General features: G+C 42.2%; 1 protein-coding gene across 3 annotated transcripts in view; it reads left to right on the forward strand.

The window, feature by feature from the left end:
- LOC119861924 (glypican-5-like) overlaps positions 1 to 21,335 on the forward strand; it is a 652,536-nt gene that overhangs the window by 245,546 nt on the left and 385,655 nt on the right. The window contains exons 4-6 of one of the 3 annotated variants that reach the window (XM_038417710.2): positions 7,354 to 7,487; positions 16,410 to 16,469; positions 18,539 to 18,664. In XM_038417710.2, the coding sequence (XP_038273638.1) occupies positions 7,354 to 7,487; positions 16,410 to 16,469; positions 18,539 to 18,664 (320 nt within the window). The remainder of the gene's footprint in view (positions 1 to 7,353; positions 7,488 to 16,409; positions 16,470 to 18,538; positions 18,665 to 21,335) is intronic. The other 2 variants (XM_038417711.2, XM_038417713.2) reach the window with 2 other exon arrangements.

Genomic DNA, 21,335 nt, shown 5'->3' on the forward strand with positions numbered 1-21,335 from the left:
GGGAATGTGGGGTGGGGGTAGGGGTGTGTGCAGGAGCTCCCATTTGGTGCTCAGGGTGGGAGTGGGGATGTGGGGGGTGCAACAGTCAGGACATGGGGTGTGGGGGGGCTGGGTATATGTGGGGGTGCTGGAGTCAGGGCTGGGGTTATGGGGGGTGCAGAAGTCAGGGCTGGGGGTGTGTGAGGAGGGTGCAGGAGTCAGGGCAAGAGGCTGGGAGGGCTGTGTATGTGTTGGGGGGTGCCAGAGTCAGGGCTAGGGTTGTGGAGGGTCCAGGGATCAGGGCAGAGGGCTGGGTGTGTGTGAGGGGGGGTGCAGGGCTCAGGGCAGAGGGCTGGGGTGTGTGGGGGGGTGTAGGGGTCAGAGCAGAGGGCTGGAGTGTGTGGGCTGAGGTTGTGGGGGTGCTCCCAGGCCCCTGCCCTGAGCGGCTCACGGCAGAGGGCTGGAGGGGATATGTCCTGATTCCACCCCCTTCCCCAAGGTCCCTGGAGCAGAGAGCCCACTGTGGCTCCGCTTTTCCCTCTCCCACTCCATAGCCAGGTCCGTCAGCTGATCGGCCGCAGGGAAGGAGAGGAGGAGGGGCAGGAACCCAGCATGCTGGAGGAAGAGACGGGGGGGAGGGGGAAGCTTGCCTGCCCTGCAAGGAGAGAGCGGTGAATGGGGGGCGGAGAAGAGCGGGCTGGGCCGGGCCGGGCAGGATTTTTAGTGGCACGCTGCTGTCTGCCCGAGTTCGGGAGACAGCAGTGTGCCATTAAAAATTGGCTCGCGTGCTCTGTTTGGCGACCCCTGAGTTAGAGTTTTAGTGTTGTTCTGAAGGTGAACATCCGTAATCTTAGCATCAACCTCACTAGATTGTTTTGGGGTTTTATGCCAAATTTTTATTGGTTGATAAATTTATTATTTTATATGAAACAATGATTTTTGACTCCAAGGAGTCAAATTCAATTTATTGGAGGAACAACTCAATAAAAACTAGATGTTGACTGCAGAAAAACATCTCATCCAATGGACATTAGACACAGATGTAGAAATTAAAGAATTAAAATCAGATTACTGGTCGTCTAATCCAAATGTTCCGAATACAGAGATGGCTAACAGGAATCATGGAAGGTTCTGGGGATAGAATCAGGGATACAGTAGATCTAGTAGATAGGACACTAAACTGGGACTGAAGACCAAGGTTCTCTTCTTGGTTCTGCCACTAACATGCTGTGTGATCCTGAGCAAGTCACTCACCTTTTGGTGCCTGTTTCCTTTTGCCTATCTGATCTATTTAGGTGGCAAGCTCTTCAGAACAGTGGCTGTCTCCCATTCTGTGTGTATTCATTGCCTAGCACAATGGAGCCCGATCTCAGTTGAAGCCTCCAGGCACAACTGTTATACAAATAATAAATAATTATAATGCTCCTCATCTTGTTCATCCCACTTGGAGTCACGGTAAGAGCTGTGTAATATGTTGATTTATGTAACATTCCTCCCCTTGAGTGCCAGAGTGGTGATGAAAGAGAGAGAAAGAATAATCCCCCCACCCCACAAGAACCAATAAACTATCAGTGAGATTTACCATCTCGCTGCACAACCTATCAACTCCTTAGTAGAGTTGCTCAAAATATTTCCTGCCAAAAAATACACTTTTGTCTAAGCTGATATTTTCTTGGGGAAAAAAAATCGGTTTCAATGTGATGTTTTAAGTTTTTCCTCAGGAAATTTTGAAAAAAAAATCACAGATTAAAAGTCATTTTGATTTTTTGAAATGGAAATGTTTTAAGTAAAAACAAAATAAATTTTTTTGTTTTGTTTCTTGAAATGTCGATTCACAAACAAGGTCTTGTATAGGTTTGAAAATTCTCAGGGGCAAACCAGAAAACCTCAAAGAAAGATTTTTTTTTCCAACTGAAATTTCACAGGGGAAAAATTGCAGTTTTCCCATAAATTCTGCTCATTAGTTAAGAACTGCCTTAAAACTAATCCACAATCAGAGTCTTGATTTGGCAGGTCTAATTTTTAAAGGCAGTGGCTCCTACCACTTCTGATGTAGTGTAATTAGAGAGGTGTTTGCAGTAGCTTGTACTGGGATGTTGGAATTTTGCAATGTGTGAGACATATGAGGTGCAGAGCAAAGGATGCAAGAAACAATTTGCCAGAATGTGACTCAGCTGCTTTTACACCCATCTGCTCAGGCTCCTTTAGGTTTAAATGGGATTTTTGGTTTATGTTTCCAATTATGTGGTTTTAATCATGGGTGGTGTGGAGAAAGTGAATAAGGAAAAGTTATTTATTTGTTCCCATAATATAAGAACTAGGGGCCACCAAATGAAATTAATGGTCAGCAGGTTTAAAACAAATAAAAGGAAGTTCTTCTTCACTCAGTGCACAATCAACCTGTGGAACTCCTTGCCTGAGGAGGTTGTGAAGGCTAGGACTATAACCGGGTTTAAAAGAGAACTGGATAAATTCATGGAGCTTAAGTCCATTAATGGCTATTAGCTAGGATGGGTAAGGAATGGTGTCCCTAGCCTCTGTTTGTCAGAGGGTAGAGATGGATGGCAGGAGAGAGATCACTTGATCATTACCTGTTAGGTTCACGCCCTCTGGGGCACCTGGCATTGGCCACTGTCGGTAGACAAAAAGAAAAGGAGTACTTGTGGCACCTTAGAGACTAACAAATTTATTTGAGCATAAGCATAAGCTCACTTCATTGGATGCTGTAGCTCACGAAAGCTTATGCTCAAATAAATTTGTTAGTCTCTAAGGTGCCACAAGTACTCCTTTTCTTTTTGCGATACAGACTAACATGGCTGCTACTCTGAAACCTGTTGGTAGACAGGATACTGGGCTAGATGGACCTTTGGTCTGACCCAGTATGGCCATTCTTATGTTCTTATGTGCTCTCAAAGGTTTGGGAGAGACTGAAATAAAATATTTGATTCACAAAGCTCTGCCTTGAGCATATTTAAAGATATGCCCCTCATGCGGTGAGACCAAAGCATATGCCACTGCTGACCAGGTGCACGGCTCCACCTCCCGCTACCATGTGAAATGTTAGGATTAATCCAATGCATTTAAATCAGATTGCCGTAATATAAATTCACTGCAGTACGTTACACTGGAATAGGCAGTAACTCGTATTCCTAGCACTGTTGGTCAGCATCTTGCATGCGACCTCCCAAGTGTTCATTTTCAATATCTACAGTGTGCCTACTTCTCAATTGAAAGTGTCCCTTTGGCTTACGTAGGAGTAACTTTCCTGGAGTGAGTAAATGGAGGTGGATTTATCTGTACTGTACCTGTGCTGAGGAGAGAGAGAGACATAGCTCACTAGTGTGAAGAGATGAAAGAGAGAATATTTGAAGTCATCCATATTCAGGAATGCTCAGCAAGTGGCAGAAAGAAAGACATGGCTCGGTAGGGTTTTTATATGTGCAGTAGAATGCACAGTACAGCAAGAATCCATATACTCAAATGGCATAAGCAAGGAGACAGAGGCAGTGGCTCCTAATACCAAATTAAATACTATGCTGGATGATGGATTTTTTTGTATTGCTTTTGATGTATTTTTAAAGTTTTTAATGTAGAAATAAATATTGAAAGATGATAATTTTCACCTTATAAAATGAGGATTGTTGCCCTATTATTAATAGTTATCTGTACGACAGTATTGAAGGGTATTAGTGTGATAAGATGTACCTGAACCCCAGTACACAAGGAATTAACACCAACTTCACTTTCCCCTCCCCTTGAAAAATCCTCCTGAGAAGGGCTGTTGAAAAAAGAGCAGAGGTGAATGTTTATGGGTTGGCCTGGGAGCTGAATGATTCCATTTTGCTTATGGAAACATGCAGTGATTTTTATCAACAGAGATTTTCTTCTGCTGATTCCTACTTGTTTAGTCCTCCTGTGACAGTCCCAGCATACACTGTTGTGTTCACAGCATATACACAGAAAAATTAGTTAAAAAACAGAAATATTCTTGCTGGAAGGCTACAATGTACCACTGCTTTTTTTCTTAGAAATCAGAACAATAATGCACAAGAACCCCAAAACAGAGGGCGAAAACAGGCTGCTCCCTAAGGCAGAGAGACACAACTCATCCCATCTTGCTTTAATTGGCTCTCTTCAGACTGACTCTGCTTGTATGCACCATGCTTTGCAAGCTGGACTAGTATCTGCCCCTGCTTCCCCTTTCACACTCTTAAAGTGATAGCTTCCAATTCCAACACAGTCCTCCTTCCTGGAAGAAGGTAGTTTACAATAAGCAGTTTAATTTGGGTGAAATTCAGATGTTAGCTGTTTTAATTAGGAGGGAATAATTTAGGGACAAAAAATATATGCAGACTAAAACTTTGAAACTCAAGTGCCAGCTATCTTCGAGACACCACTGACTTCCTGAGGAAACTACAGTCCATTGGTGATCTTCCTAAAAGCACCATCCTAGCCACTATGGATGTAGAAGCCCTCTACACCAACATTCCACACAAAGATGGACTACAAGCCGTCAGGAACAGTATCCCCGATACTGTCACGGCTAACCTGGTGGCTGAACTTTGTGACTTTGTCCTCACCCATAACTATTTCACATTTGGTGACAATGTATACCTTCAAATCAGCGGCACTGCGATGGGTACCCGCATGGCCCCACAGTATGCCAACATTTTTATGGCTGCCTTAGAACAACGCTTCCTCAGCTCTCGTCCCCTAATGCCCCTACTCTACTTGCGCTACATTGATGACATCTTCATCATCTGGACCCATGGAAAAGAAGCTCTTGAGGAATTCCACCATGATTTCAACAATTTCCATCCCACCATCAACCTCAGCCTGGACCAGTCCACACAAGAGATCCACTTCCTGGACACTACGGTGCTAATAAGCGATGGTCACATAAACACCACCCTATATCGGAAACCTACTGACGGCTATTCCTACCTACATGCCTCTAGCTTTCATCCAGATCATACCACTCGATCCATTGTCTACAGCCAAGCTCTACGATATAACCGCATTTGCTCCAACCCCTCAGACAGAGACAAACACCTACAAGATCTCTATCATGCATTCCTACAACTACAATACCCACCTGCTGAAGTGAAGAAACAGATTGACAGAGCCAGAAGAGTACCCAGAAGTCACCTACTACAGGACAGGCCCAACAAAGAAAATAACAGAACGCCACTAGCCATCACCTTCAGCCCCCAACTAAAACCTCTCCAACGCATCATCAAGGATCTACAACCTATCCTGAAGGACGACCCATCACTCTCACAGATCTTGGGAGACAGACCAGTCCTTGCTTACAGACAGCCCCCCAATCTGAAGCAAATACTCACCAGCAACCACACACCACACAACAGAACCACTAACCCAGGAACCTATCCTTGCAACAAAGCCCGTTGCCAACTCTGTCCACATATCTATTCGGGGATACCATCATAGGGCCTAATCACATCAGCCACACTATCAGTGGCTCCTTCACCTGCGCATCTACCAATGTGATATATGCCATCATGTGCCAGCAATGCCCCTCTGCCATGTACATTGGCCAAACTGGACAGTCTCTACGTAAAAGAATGAATGGACACAAATCAGACGTCAAGAATTATAACATTCAAAAACCAGTTGGAGAACACTTCAATCTCTCTGGTCACTCGATTACAGACCAAAGAGTTGCTATCCTTCAAAAAAAAGTTTCAAAAACAGACTCCAATGAGAGACTGCTGAATTGGAATTAATTTGCAAACTGGATACAATTAACTTAGGCTTGAATAGAGACTGGGAATGGATGAGTCATTACACAAAGTAAAACTATTTCCCCATGTTATTTCTCCCCCCAGCCCGCCCCCCACTGTTCCTCAGATATTCTTGTTAACTGCTGGAAATAGCCTACCTTGCTTGTCACCATGAAAGGTTTTCCTCCTTTCCCCCCCCTGCTGCTGGTGATGGCTTATCTTAAGTGATCACTCTCTTTACAGTGTGTATGATAAACCCATTGTTTCATGTTCTCTGTGTGTGTATATAAATCTCTCCTCTGTTTTTTCCACCAAATGCATCGGATGAAGTGAGCTGTAGCTCACGAAAGCTTATGCTCAAATAAATTTGTTAGTCTCTAAGGTGCCACAAGTACTCCTTTTCTTTTTGCCAATAGAGCCTAGGCACTGAACTGAGAACCTATGGCAGCTGTGAGGGCTCACTAAAAGTAAGGCTGCCTTTACTTAAGTCTCTAAATGTCGATTTAAATGTCTAACTTTAGGTACCCAGATTTGGAAATTTGTCCATAAATCACAGACAAACCTTAGTTAAGACTGAGTTACTATTGGAAATATCGCCCTTAAAAATTATGTTTACAGAACGCTGTGCAGCAGTTAAAAGAAACAAAATGTTTAAAAGTCAGGAAATTCAATGAAAGTTCATTACCACCCTTAACTCTTACCACTGTATCTCACCCTATGCCAGTTGCATTTTCTTTACGGGCAACAAGCATCGCTAGACCCACCTACATCCCGTGTCTTGACTAGTAAACAACACCCGTGTATGGACTAGATGCTCAATCCTCCCCCAGTTCAACCAGCAGTTCTGAACACAGACACCAACATCCTACTTCTTATGATCTCATACAGGTCAGAAGCACAACCCGCCCTCCACCCATCCTTCTGCTACAGTCTACAGCCTACATAATTTTGCACCTTAAATTTTAAAGCCCAATAAGGTCTGAAGACCCCAATTTTATCCCATCCACCCTCCTGATTCAGGCTAGAAAAGCTTCTGTAACTAGCCTGTTCACCCTCCAAATAAGGGTCTGAGCCTCCAGATACAGGCCAGAGATCCCCCTTACTCCATACACCTTATACCTACTGGCCAGATTGCTAGGTAAAGACAAATGGGTGTGGAAACACTTTCTTCAGCCCCTGTCCTATAGAAAGGCCCCACACCAATGTGTAGTTCCTGCTAGGCAGCTTCCTGATGCCCGCTGTCCACGTACATTGCACTTCAGGTTGGTCACCAAGTCAAGTGAAATGTGGTGTAGAAAAAGGGATTGAGGCTCATTCTTGGAGTCCATCTCCAGGTGTGGCACAGTTGGGACACTGCATGATGTCCTAGTAGCTGGTAAATTGTCAGTAGCAATCATCTATGTCATGCCTGTTGACATTAACACTCTAGTGCAGGAGTTTGATCTCAAGAAAACAAGGATCCATCTGCCCCGGACAGCCTGCCCGGGACAGCCTCTTGTGGTGTGGTGCAGAGATTCCCTCATACTCCACGAGAGCCAAAAGGGACAAACTTGTTTCTATGCTATTTAATCTGCTTTTTACTTCAAACAACACAATTACATTTGTTTTTTCCCCTCCTTCTTTGTTACAGGTTGACAAAGTGTGTGGACAGCCCCAAGAAAGAGAAGCAAAACCTTCACCAGATAATATAGTGCAAGCAAAGGATGTGTCTGAAACCCAGGCTCTCACGATGGCTCACTCTGCTAATCTAAACAATAAAAGGAGGTAACCCTACTTGAAACATATCTCTAAGTGCATTGAAATAAACCTTATTCCTCATAGTTTGCATTAACTGTTTCTCATGCAGGAGTGTTTAAACCCAATTCTGTCCTCTGATATCCACCCACAACAGTCTTAGGCTTTCCTCAGAGGTGGTGCTAGTCCATTGGGGGCCCTAAACTGAAATCGTGTTGGGACTCCCCCCGCAACACATAATAAAAAGCAAATAAGGGGGCCCCTTGAGCTGCTTGGGGGCCTAAGAAATTGCTTAGTCTGTTTAGGTCTAGCTCTGGCTCTAGCTTTCCTGGTAGTTGCGTAGATGTATTTGAGGGAATAATTGGTCCCTGTAGTGCTTTCCAGTTGAAGCCAGACAGTATTTCTTGCAGGCCAGTCCTGATGTCATTAATCAGTATTGACTCAGTCTTTAATTTGGCAAACTCTTATCGTAAACAATGGGAGCTTTGCCAGAGCAAAAACTGGGTGACTTCAGGACATTGCCCTGTAGGAGTCCATGTGCTCCTGGCCTTTAAGGACAATTGATATTGGGATGGATCATCCATGGGATGGGCTGCATGTGGGGGGAAGGGGGAAATTTCCATGATGCAGCATTACTCCCCTTTTCTGTAGTGGAGGAAAGAATTTGGCATAAACATTCCTCCCCCAGTTGATTAGGCAGTGGGCTTCTGGTGAATTTTCAGGGATTGAGCAAGGCTAGGTCCATCTGTGCATAGGCCCTGTGCCTCCACTTTGGCTCCAGCCTTCCAGCCACCTGTCAGTGCAGCTACAAAGTAGCTGTGCTACCAAGGTGTCCCTCTGCCATGGTTCTCGTGTGCCTAAATTATGTGGTGGGGAAGAGGGAATTTTATGATGTGCATCCTCTCTGGCCCCTCCCCAGCCTACACACTCCTGCCCCAAAGTTGCCTGGTCTTCACCCCCTCCTGTACGTAAACCTTAGATTAGGGTTTGGGTGGGGAAGGAGGATGTGCCAGAGAAGGGGGCGTGTCTCTCTGTGGAGTGTCTCTTCCATGTGTGGTTTAGGGAAGCTGATCCTACCCAGGTACATTTAAGTGAATTTCAGTGCCAGTTTACAAGAGAATTCCAATTGCTTATTACTGGCTAAATTAAATCCTGCTATGTCAGTATAAATCGGGAATAATTTCGCTGAAGTTAGTGGAGATGGCTCTGGATTTACACTGGTGTGACTGAGAGCAGAGTTTGGCTTTATTCCACTTGAGTGCCTGCATAGATGAGTTCAGGCTGTAAGATTTGCACCCACATCTATTTTGATTCTTTTCCAACCTACGTGCATTCTGAAAACCAAATACACTGTTTTAAAAAAGAAAAAAAAGTTGTGACTACAGTGTACTTATCTATCACATTCTTCTGCAGTTTGAAACCAAAGCACAACAACTTGTGCTGGTGTTTGGGGCTAACTGATTTTCATTGTACAAGCTAAGTGAGATGTAAAAAAGCAAGCAGCATGGCTGGTAAAAAGTAAATTAGATTTTAAAAATTCCGTGGTAATAATCTGATGTATAAACTGAAATACAGTTAACAGAATTTGTTTTTTAAATGTACTGGTCCGGTTCTGTCCCTGACGAGATCTATCTCACTATCTTCACTCAGAATTGCATTTTTAGCAGAATTAGCCTATGAGCCAGATCCTGAGCTGGTGTAAATGAGCAATGGAGTCACACCAATTTATACAGCTGAGGATCTGGCCCTGAGACTTTTAATTAATCAGAGAGCAGCCCTGGGATGTTTATTACTATAGATACCAAAGAAAATATAATAAAACTAATATGTTACTAATTATAAAATGTTGCCAAAAGCTGGTGTATGCATCATAACATTAACTGAGCTGAGCACATCCTTACATTTCACTGATTAGTGTGATGTGTTATGGAAATGTAGTGAGAAACATGTGATGAAGAACCAGCATACTAGGAATTAATGTATGAGCTGGTGTTGGTAAATATGTGGGGAATGAACTTCATCTTTCCAAGACCTGTGGGAAAGCAGGTTGCATAAAGTTTGTGCTTTGCTTTTGGAAATAACTGGAGAGCTATAAATATTGAGAAATATACAGTGATGGTCTTACTATTCTTCATATGTCATTTAATCGCATATGTTGTCAATAAAAAGCAATTTTAGCTCATATAAAATTTTATAACTGATGTATGAAATCCTAAATGCAATGAGTTATGTTAAAATATATTTAGACAGGCGGATATCTTAACTGTTATGGAGAATCTAGTTTATGAGATTCATTAATCATAATGCTATGTGGTGCTATGACTTCTGGAAATTTAAAATACAAGGAGCAAGATTTTCAGTTGTGTATCTAGGTACTAACATGGCCCCCATAGCAGGCCACAGTAACTAGTGGATTTTATCAAGACCCTGGGAGGTAGGGAAGTATTAGCCCCACTTTACAGAAAGGAAACTGAAGAACTGGGTAGATATAGTGATTTGCTGAGCCAGGAATAGGTCCCAGGTCTTGCAAGTCCCAGTCTATTGCTCAGCAGACGAGACTATCTTTCCTACTCATCCTGAATTCAATGGAGATAAACCAGTGTACATCAGCTGTAGATCAGACCTGTAACTTTTGCAGAATGATCCCAGGTTCAAAGAGAAGAATTAGTGTGGTTTACCATGTTTCTTTTCCCAACACACTGAGGGAATCACAGTGATCTGTGCTACAGCTCCTAATCAGACAGCCTGTATTTAAAAAAAATAGAGAGAGAGAGCATCGAGCAATTGTTTGCTTAGCCCACTATTCTGTAGTAAGCTCCACATGGGCACAGGGCTCCATCTATGCAGAGCCATATAAAGAATCATGGTCGGAATCATGAACATCTTGATTTTCAAAAGATGCTTTGCAGCTGCACCGCACACTCACTTCAGTGGGAGCTGAGGGTGCTCAGCACCTTTGAAAATCAGGCCATAAAATGACGAATGACTAGCGGATTGAATGAACCTTTTTCCCCCTCTATGTTCCTCTGAGACAATTCCTTATCAGCCTAGCTGCTCTGCTTTTCTATTCTCGTTCTGGTAGGATCTGGTTGGGAGCAGGACCTTCTCAGTTCAGCGTTCCTTTTCATGGAACTCCCAGGCCTCGGGTGCTGTCCTCTCGTTGCTGCTTTATGATCCCCAAACGGGCCCTCTTGTCCAGTGAAATCCCTTGCTACTCTCTGTTCAGTGAATCTGTGACCATTTATATTTAAGTTCCCTTTCCCCAGCTCTGGATATTTTCTCCCTCTTTCCCTATAAACTCCTCTTTTGTTTTTAGGTGCTCCATCTTGTTTCGTTTTTTCAGGGGAGTGACTCTCTCTGCTTTGTTCTGTCTCTAGCTCCTCCTTTCTCATGCTCTACAGAGCTAGAAGCAGAACAGTGAGTTACCCAGCTCATCAGCCATGACAAGTTGCTTATTGGTTGTCCCCATAACTTGCTCATGTTGAGAGAAGTGGGTCAGTGGGGATTCTGTGCTGCTATGGCTCTCTTAATTCAAACACATAGAATCATAGAATCATAGAATATCAGGGTTGGAAGGGACCCCAGAAGGTCATCTAGTCCAACCCCCTGCTCAAAGCAGGACCAAGTCCCAGTTAAATCATCCCAGCTAGGGCTTTGTCAAGCCTGACCTTAAAAACCCTAAGGAAGGAGATTCTACCACCTCCCTAGGTAACGCATTCCAGTGTTTCACCACCCTCTTAGTGAAAAAGTTTTTCCTAATATCCAATCTAAACCTCCCCCATTGCAACTTGAGACCATTACTCCTCGTTCTGTCATCTGCTACCATTGAGAACAGTCTAGAGCCATCCTCTTTGAAACCCCCTTTCAGGTAGTTGAAAGCAGCTATCAAATCCCCCCTCATTCTTCTCTTCTGCAGACTAAGATGCTGTTCCATGATTCTTCCCTCTCTCCACTGCAGCCCAGGGCCTGTTCCTGCTCTCTCCCTCCCACAGGGACCAATTATGTGTAGCCTGTAACCTGCACACATCCTCTGTACTGATTCTTTTGCTTTCAATCCCACCATAACCTAAGCCTCGGCATGCAGACACACACACACAGCCACTTCCTCTTCATTGGGATTTCCCTATGACCAGTAAAGCAATTTACATTACATCAGTATGATACCTCTGGCTAAACAGTACCTTTTAATAGGGGCCGCACCACTTACACTATGTCAAGGTGAAAATAGCAAGTTTTATTGATACGGGTTTGACTTAGTGTTCTAAAGAGAGGTTTTCCAATAGAGTATCTACTGAAACTGCCTCAGATGCATGGAAAGTCCTGAAGACAAATATGTACAATGTGGCAATCAAGAGCTTTGGAAAGAATACTAAAAAAAGAATACTGGTTTGTAGACCACTTGGAGATACTGCTGCCACTCGTTCAGAGGAAAAGGTCTGCTCTGATCACCTACAAGTCTACTCCTACTACTGATTCACTCAACAACCTAAAAGATGCTCGTAAGGTTGTTCAAATAGTTTCTAGGAGGGGTGCTCAAGAATTTTGGCTGGGTCTCTATGACAGCATCCAACAGGCGGCTGATGCATGTGACAGTAGATGGTTATATGAGGGCATTAGAAAGTCCATTTGTCCGATAAAGAACAAGACAGCTCCGCTGAAAGATCTGGATGGCAATATCTTAGCTGATAAAGGGAAGCAACTGGAGAGGTGGATTGAGCACCATGGAATGATATACTCAAGGGAGTCTGTAGTAGACCAACGTGTGTTAGCAGACATATCTGGGTTTGAAGTTATGACTTTGCTGGATGCCAAATCTCTAGAGGAACTTGAACAAAACATCAAAAAGATTCCCAACCACAAAGCTTCAGGATCTGACTGTTTACCTGCTGAAATCTATAAATGTGCAAACAAAGACTTGCTGCAAAGATTGCACAAGGTACTGCTACTCTATTGGAAGGAAGAAACTATTCTGCAAGATTTTAAGAATGCTCGCTTTATCCAACTCTATAAAATTAAAGAAGCCAGAAGTTATTGTAATAACCACAGAGGTATATCTCTTCTTAACATTGTGGGGAAAATCTTAAGCTGTATTCTTTTACCCAGACTTCAAAGTGTAGCTGGGAGAATCTCTCCTGAGAGCCAGTGTGGTTTCTGTTAGGGAAGGTCCACCATAGACATGGTCTTCTCTGTAAGATAATTGCAAGAAAAGTGCAGAGAAAGAAGGGTATTCCACTGTGCATGGCTTTTATAGATTTAACAAAAGCCTTTGACATGGTTAGTTGGTTAGGGCTTCAGAGTGTTCCGAAGAAGCTTATATAATGAACTCCTTACACAGTGGCATGAAGGCAACTGTAATGTATGAAAACCAAAAGTCTGATTCATTTAACATCAATAATGGAGTGAAGCAGGGTAGAATATGAGCTTCTACATTGTTTAATATTTACTTTTCTATCCTGCTTCCACATGCATTCTGTGAGGTTCAAGAGGGTGTCTATCTCAGCACTAGACATGATGGAGGTTTGTGGCTTACAATGTTTATGCCCTACAACATCTTATTACCAAGTTCTCTGATTCATGCAAAATCTTTGGGCTAGCAATAAGCTTGTAGAAGGCTATCATGCACCAAAGCTCTTCAGAACCAGTTCCAGATATCACCTTAGATGTTATTCATCTGAATGTATTTACCAATTTTGCTACTTTGACACTACTGTTACCAGCAGTGTAGATCTTGATGCTGAGCTCACTAGTAGAATCAGCAAAGCATCCAAGAACTTTGATCTTTTGCAAGACAGAGCCTAGAACAATAACAAATTGTCAACTAAAATGAAAATCTGTATTTATGACTGATGACAAATATGCCATAAGACTAGACAGCTTTGATATAGATGCTTGCATAAAATTCTTTGAATAAGATGGCAAGACACGGTGACAAATGTGAAAGTGTTAAATCGTGCTGGTATGTCATTCATGGGAACATTGATTTGTAAGAAAAGACTCAGGAAGCTTGGACGTGTCAAGTTAATGCTGGATTACTAGATCCCAAAGAGTGTGCTGTACTCTGAAGCTCACAAAGGGACTAGAAAGAGAGGCAGACTGTTGCACAGATTTTGAGATGCTTGCAAAGATCACTTCGTGTTTGCTAGAGTCAGCTTGTAGATGGAGCGAGGCATTGTGAGGCGCACTGGATCAAGCTCTTGTGATGACTAGGGACAGAGGAGGAAAGAATCTGCTGCTCAGATTCAGATCATTGCTAGTGCATGGGTGTGCCCTACCTGTGGATGGGAGTGTCGCTCACACATCAGACTCAGCAGTCATCAAAGAACTCATCAGCACATACACCATGCTCTGTAAAGAGCAACAGTACCATTGATCTACTGAGGGATTCCAGTATACTATAAGATAGAGTAGATGTTACTCAGTAAACTAATTCAAAATGCTGATGCTCAGTCCCTGACCTGGCAACCTACTCAAGTACATACTTAAATTCAGCCCAGGACTTCAGGTGCCTAGCTATAAGCGTGTGCTTTAATCCCTTTGAGTGCAATGGGATTTAAAGATGTGTTTCAAGTTAAGCACGTCTAAGTCCTGTTCTGAATAGGGATGGATTCTGAATTAAATCTTCTAATCACATGCTCAGCTCTGGGACTACTCATGCACTTAAAATTAAGCTCATGTGTTAAATGCTCTCCTGATATAACATGTTTGTATTTTGCTAAACTTTTTCTCTCACTAAAATAGATTCCCTAATTCATCTCCATGTAAATTCAGTTCCTGCACCCTTTTTTTCTTAATTCTGCTAAATCTGTTTCCTTTGGGACAATGCATGATGACTGAAATTTGTACAAATACTGCATGGTCTTAGTAAATTTCTAACTCTGAACGTATTTACAACACTACAGCATGAAGAAGATTTATAGATTTAATTACCTTTTTTTTAATTGCACAACACTCTTCAGAGATTAACTGAAACTGGCAACATTGCTGTTGTAGTCATTTTTTAACCTGGAGGTTACTGTAATGTATAGCAGGGATGTCAGGAAAAGTGAAGCTACATGATGATGTAGGAATACACAGAGCATATATCTCAATCAGTAAATTGGGATTTTATTGTTTATTTCAGCACAAAACAGTCTTTGGGCTTGGATCAGAACACTTGGCCAAGCGAAAATACCCTCCTTTAATATCTGTTCTGTACTTAATATATTTTTCACGCCACTAAACACAGACTGGATACAGATCTACCTACAAATATAGAAATATATTCTGCTTAACAAAGAAATAAAACATGGCATTTGGTCTCTAATTAGAGAAGGCAGCATTTGAAATCTTACTATGTTAGGGTTTCATTGTTATTTTGTGACCCGGGAGTCTTTTATTTTTATTAAAATAACTAATTTTGAGTTTCTTAAGAAATGTATGAAATCAATTCCACCTATTTGGTTTGAATTAAATGTATCTGTTGGCTCCAACTGTAGGTGTGTTTAATGTTAGAATTTTATCAGAGGAAGCACAAAACACATTGTTAATGCCAACTGCAAATCAAATGGCTATGGAGAAGATTAAAACATTTCAGAACAAGTGTTGGTAGTCTGACCCATGCACATAGTGCCCATTGGCCATTGTTTTTCCCCAGCATAAGGGCTGATTTGTGTTTAGCTGGCCCTCTAGCAGCATTACCCCAGTGCAGAGGGGACCCTCTAGTGGCACAACATGGAGCTGATGTAGCAGTACTCCCATGCAACCATCCCTCTGTATGGTCAGTATGGGAACATGGTGGGTTAATGAGGAAGTGGTCATGGCATCTCTTCACACTGGCAATCCATGGATGTTATAATGGCTTCTCAGGGTCATTAGCAGTTTTAGTAATTTAGAGCGGCCTTCCTTTGGCACCTTATCCCCCAATTCTCTGACTTCCACTTTGTGCTGCTCAGTGCTGTTGAAAATATAGTCCATTTTCTTCAGTAAAGCGTCACTGGGTATCTAAGGTGCACAAGGATCTGTGTTGCCTTTTATGTGCATGTATAGCTCCCAATGAAGCCATTGCGTTATGCAGAAATATTGAGGGCGATTAGACATCCAGAGCCTGATCTCACACTGACTACTCCTGATTTATTCTGGTGTAAATGAGAGCGTCATCAGGCTCCCCACCATACGTGAAATATTTAATCCAAATATTTCTATACAGCTCAGGATGGCAGAAGCACAAAACACAGATGTATGCTTGAATCTGGACTGCTAAAAGAGCCATTACCTTGTGGAAATGTGGGCTTTCCTAGAGAGATCCATTTTAGCTGTTTCCTCTGGCATGATCCTGTGAACTGGCTTTTCTACTTTGGAAGATGGTTCTTATGCACATGAAGCCCTGTCTCATTCAATGCTATCAGTTGTTGAGTCCCAGAACTGAACAGCACAAAAGTCTGTACTTGCATAACCATGAAGAGATTAAACAAATTGCTCATTACCCTGAAAAATGAAGAGTTTCCACTTGTACTCCCTTTTGTGTGGTGCGCATTCAAAGCCATTTTTCCCTTTTGTTTTCTCATATACGTAAGAGCTGACCTGTATTTACAACTCATTCATTCTATATATGGATATGGTAGATTTCAAGTCCATAGAATTTATTTTTAGCATGTTGTTGTATTTGCTGCATTTGTAATTGTAATTTTTGTTTGAAACTATCTTAGGACAAAGCTCTTCAACCGCCAGCCATGGTGTTTTTCAGTAATGCATTGACATATTTTTAATTTTATCTATACTTCGGAAAATCTCATGATAGTTTTCCTCATTTGTTTTCTGAGATAATCCTATGCATGTGCTTGATGAACTTTTCTTTCAAATAATTTTTACTTTTTTCTTTGTTTCTCATTTCTTTCCCTCATTTGCCTGAATTCCTGCTTCTTCCCCACCCCCAACCTCTTCTGATTGATGCTTATTCTTCCCGGCCTATTCCAGTTCTCTGCCTCTGAAAGCTTCAAAGAATGACAAATCCAGAAGTTTGAAAAAAATCTCTCGGTAAGAATGAAAACAAGGTGACATATTTTGTTGTCTCTTTGTGTAGCTCGTCCAAATTATAAGGCTCTTGGTTCCATTACCAACTGTGATCTAGGAAAGACAGATGTTTGAATACAGCTACTTTAGAAATCAATAATGGTTTATTACCATGTGAACCGTTGGAATATACAATTTTCCTATTAAAATTTAAATAGTTTGCCTTTGTAAGAAATGAAAACAGTAGAAATCAACACATAATTTTATATTTGCTAAGATATTATTTTGAGACTCTGTGTTTATGTATGTACAACATAACTGAAATCTTTCAAGAATACCAAAGGACTTTACAGCTTTGGGAAAACAGGGTAAGATGAACTGCACACTGTTAGAAGAGTGCACTTTGAGAGAACAGTGCATTTGGTAGACTGACCAACCTTCAAGCTAGGCATCTCTGCAACCTTCATACAATGGATAGCCCTAAAGGCGATCCCATGGGGGCAGGTAGTGGTATATCTAAGTCATAGGTTTACTACTTAATTAATTACTGCACCAAGCAGAGAGAAAATTTGGGAGGGGGAGGAAAGCGAGAGGCAGAGGTGCTCATTCCATGCTTGTGAACCCAGAGTAACTGCACAGTTCTGCTAAAATGACATGAATAGGCTCAGATCATACCTTCCTTAGAACCAAATGATGGCCCTCATGTTAAAACTACAACAGCTGTGTCCATACTAGGTTTTAACCATGTGTTAGTTACCCCATAATAGCTAAAACTTGGTTGTAAAACCCCTTATTACTTAGGGAAAAGTAGGCCTAAGAAGAGCTAGAGGAAAAGGAATCCATCCCCCAAACCCATGGTTTGGCAGGAGTGGGTGTCTAGCGACTCTGCTGTGTTTGCTACATCCTGGGGAGTTGAGTATTGCTAAAGGCCCTCTTTGTCCCCAACATAGTAACAAATACCTTGACAACTCCCCTGCAGTGCGCCCCACCATATCACCAAACCCCTTGTCCTTGGAATGTCCCCCTATACAGCCTTCCCCCTGGAAGCAATTGAACCAGAATGGTTTTGTTGCCTTTCCATACTACAGTGTTGATGGCACGGGAGAGCAGGAATAGCAACAACTGACCTTTAGAGCACTAGTTTCAGTCTTTGTGCCTGGCTTTGCTTCATGCCCAGAATAGTATTTTCATTGCACCAAGGCTTAGACATCAAGGATACCAGTTAGGAGAACCTAAGGTTACAGAAATACTTCCCATAATCTCACTCCTTGGAATTCTAAATACAGAGAAGTACTCTGGTATCTGAGATAAAGCTGTGGTATTGTTGGTAAATATTTATTTTATATGGTTACTTCAGTAAGACAGGTATAATCATGTATTAGGACATCAGCTGGTTGCCCCTGGGAAGGAATTTTTCCCTCCATTCAACATCAGACAACAGGCTATTTGCACTATCCAGACTTTTTGTTTTTCCTCCAAAACATGAAGCACAGGCCACTACCACTGGCAGGGCACTTGATGACAGGGAGCATCCTATTTAAGACAAACCTGACATTGAAGGCAATGGTGGAGTGGTGCTAACCCCCTCTCAACTCAAGGAGGTTGGCTTTTCTACACTCGAATTGTATGCTCAAGTCACCTAATGGAGGATTGCATGGTTGGTTATAGGTAGCCTTTTCCATCCAGTAATAGCACTGACAGCATCTTAATTAATCACCCCCTGGCTGGGGGGGAAGGTAAAAATATTGACTTTTAGTTATAGACAGAACACATCCATTTAACAGAAAACAAATAATGTTTTCTCTGTTGATACAAAAGCTTTAAATGAAGAATTTTTCACTCCATGTGGGATGCACTAATGCTATTTGTTAACACTACCTTTTAAACACAATGTAAGCTATTAATGCTGTGGTAAATAGGGATGGAGGATACATCAACAACAACACTTTAAACAAGAGCAAATTAACTTTGCTAGATTTTTTCTTTTTGAAAGGGATGCAAACTTTTAATTTTACAGAACCATGAACCAAAGATTTAACTTACCCCAGGAATTCACTGCTCTGCTGTTAATTTCTTCTCTTCCTAATTTGTAGAGAGTTCATCAACTACATGAAACGATCCCGAACCTTTTATGCCTCTATAGCAGAAAGGCTGTGTGATGGGGACCTGGTGATGCGGGACAGCTCGACTTGCTGGAATGGAGAGGATGTTGTGGAAAGGTAATTGAGAGAGTCAAATTTTGTACTGAAGATGGATATATTTGCGTAAACAAAACTGACTTTCCAGATACTCCTGGTGCTTTAAAAAGCTCTGTATTAGATATGATGCATTGTCTTGAAATGACATATTACTTTATATACTATAAACAGTTTAATGACCTTCATGATCCTTAAATATCTGATCATTTTATTAACCCATGAGATCGCGCTAATGGGGTCTTCAAATAGTGTTGTATAATCTCTATGAGGAAAAAAAGCATTTTGAATTATAATGAATTATACAGTGAACTGAAACACTTTCCAAAGAAGACTGAATAACACTGATTTTGGGCCCACTTTTCACACACTGAAGCCCTACAATAACTTGCTGATCCAGTTGCAGATCCTCCTTGCTGGGAGAATAAGGGTAATGCTTTTAACAGTAAGAGCCGGGGGGAGGGGAGCATGCTAGGTCCAGAAATATCAGATCATGCTGTCTTGATCTTTTTTTAAGTGCATAGCAGTGAAGTTTTTCAATGAGGTTAAGTTGGTTGCTTTGAGTTTTGAAAGTAAGAAGAAAGAAGGAAACGGTGCAGCTGTGGTACATAGGTCATTCTGAGTGTGCAGACGACTTTGTTTTATAAGCAAAATGGGAGGGCAAAGAGTGTGTACCACAATTGTTAATTAGACTCCTAAAGTATGTCTACACGGCAATAAACCCCCCACAACTGGCTCAGGTCAGGTGTCTAGGACTCACAGGGCTCAGGCTGCAGGGATGTGAAATTGCAGTGTAAACATTCAGGCTTGAACTAGAGCCTGAGTTCTGGGACCCCCTGCCTTCATAGGATCCCAGGGTTCCAGAATGTCTACACCGCCATTTTATAGCCCCACAGCCCAAGCCCCACAGGCCTTAGTCCACTGACATGGGCCAGCTGTGGGTGTTTCACTGCAGTGTAGACATACCCCTAGAGTTTAATGAAGTTGGTAGGGTAGGAATGGAACTTTCAGTTGGATGCTCTGTTTCTCACCTTGGATCCTTTCATACCCAATCTGTTCCCTTCTCGTGGCATAAGTATGTGCTTCTTTGACCTCTTAAACACTATGGCCCCATGTGTTTGTGTAAAACAAAACAAAACAAAACAAAAAGCCTTGTCAGCAGACAACAATATTTCATTTCCTAGGCACAATAATTCCTATTATTGCTGAAGTCTGCAGTGGCTTCTAGGTAATGGTGGATCCAAGACTTTTGTTCACAGTACAGAGAGGACATGAACACTTTTAAAGCTAATGAGGATCCAGATGGAGGCCCCAACCCTGCAATATGTTGTGCCTAGTCAGATTGCTGCACCCCTGCACACCATGTTGAAGCCAGTCATAAAAGTCAACTCATTCATGTACTTCACATTACAAGATTGGGATTCACAAGCTCTATTGTGCCCCTGTACTGTGGAGGTAGTGCAGCTCCAGGTCCTGTGCGCCATCTTCCCTCTGCCCTTTCCAGTCCATGCAGGGCTGGGTGTAAACTTGCCCTCACATTTAGTGAAAAAACTTCCAAACCGATGAAAGCAAATAACCGGAGCATTACAGAGACTGGTTGATTGAAAGCATAACACCAGTTTCATTTTGTGTACTCTCTGAGAAACTGTGGAACTACAGTAAGATGAGTCCATGCTATGTTTCAGATGAAGCTGAGATACTGGTATCAGCAGCTACCATCAGGGGACAGGCAGACTAATGCAGATGGATTATTTGTTTCTTTGGAGTATTTGACATTGCATGAAATGGTTTGGTTTTAATCTGAAATATGAGTGGTTCAACCTGCAACATGACAAATGTGACAAATTCAGTTACAGAAATCTAACAAGCACCTCCCACTGAAAAATGACTTGCTTTGGTTGTAAAGCGCTTTTCTGTGCTGTGCTCTGATGGCATTACAGTACACACACACATTCAGCATGTTGATGTGCGGCACCTTAAAGATGTGTTTTCTTGCAGCTTGTTCCATTGTTTAGAGCCTTTTGGAATTCTTTGCTGATATTGTTAGTCGGAGTGCTGCTAGAGGAGCACCACTAGAGCAAGGCCTCTGAAATAATTACGGATGGATAGTCAAGGAGCAGGAATAATGTATTGGATTGCTGAAGGGAATGCCCTGTACTGCAAGAGTAACTTGTACTCCACCAGGTTTGCTCTGATGCTAGGCTACTGTTCAGAGACGGGGAGGGGGTAGGTCTATGGCCTCAGAAACATCCTGGCCTGGCTTGTCCTCTTGGACCCTGAAGTGCCGTGATCTGTACAAGATGGTCTCCTGCTCTCCCTGCAATGGGAACTGCTAAGTGTGCAGCACCAACTTTAGGCTCCTATTTTTGAAAACCTTAGCCTCAATCCCAAGTGAAATACATTAGATGAGAAAAATACTTTAGGAATTTGTAGTTCTTTAATATTCTTCATTTGTTCCTCAGGTAATATGAACCAGCTGAAGTCTTTGTTTTGAAATTCAGAGCTGGAGATTTAGTTGAATACTGTGTGCAGTTTTGGTCGCCCCATCTCAAAAAAGATATATTGGCATTGGAAAAGGTTCAGAAAAGGACAATAAAATGATTAGGGGTATGGAATGGCTTCCATATGAAGAGAGATTAATAAGACTGGGACTTTTCAGCTTGGAAAAGAAATGACTAAGGGGGGATATGACAGA

Source organism: Dermochelys coriacea, chromosome 9 (genome assembly GCF_009764565.3).
Source record: "Dermochelys coriacea isolate rDerCor1 chromosome 9, rDerCor1.pri.v4, whole genome shotgun sequence".
In the NCBI taxonomy this organism is placed as follows: Eukaryota; Metazoa; Chordata; order Testudines; family Dermochelyidae; genus Dermochelys; species Dermochelys coriacea.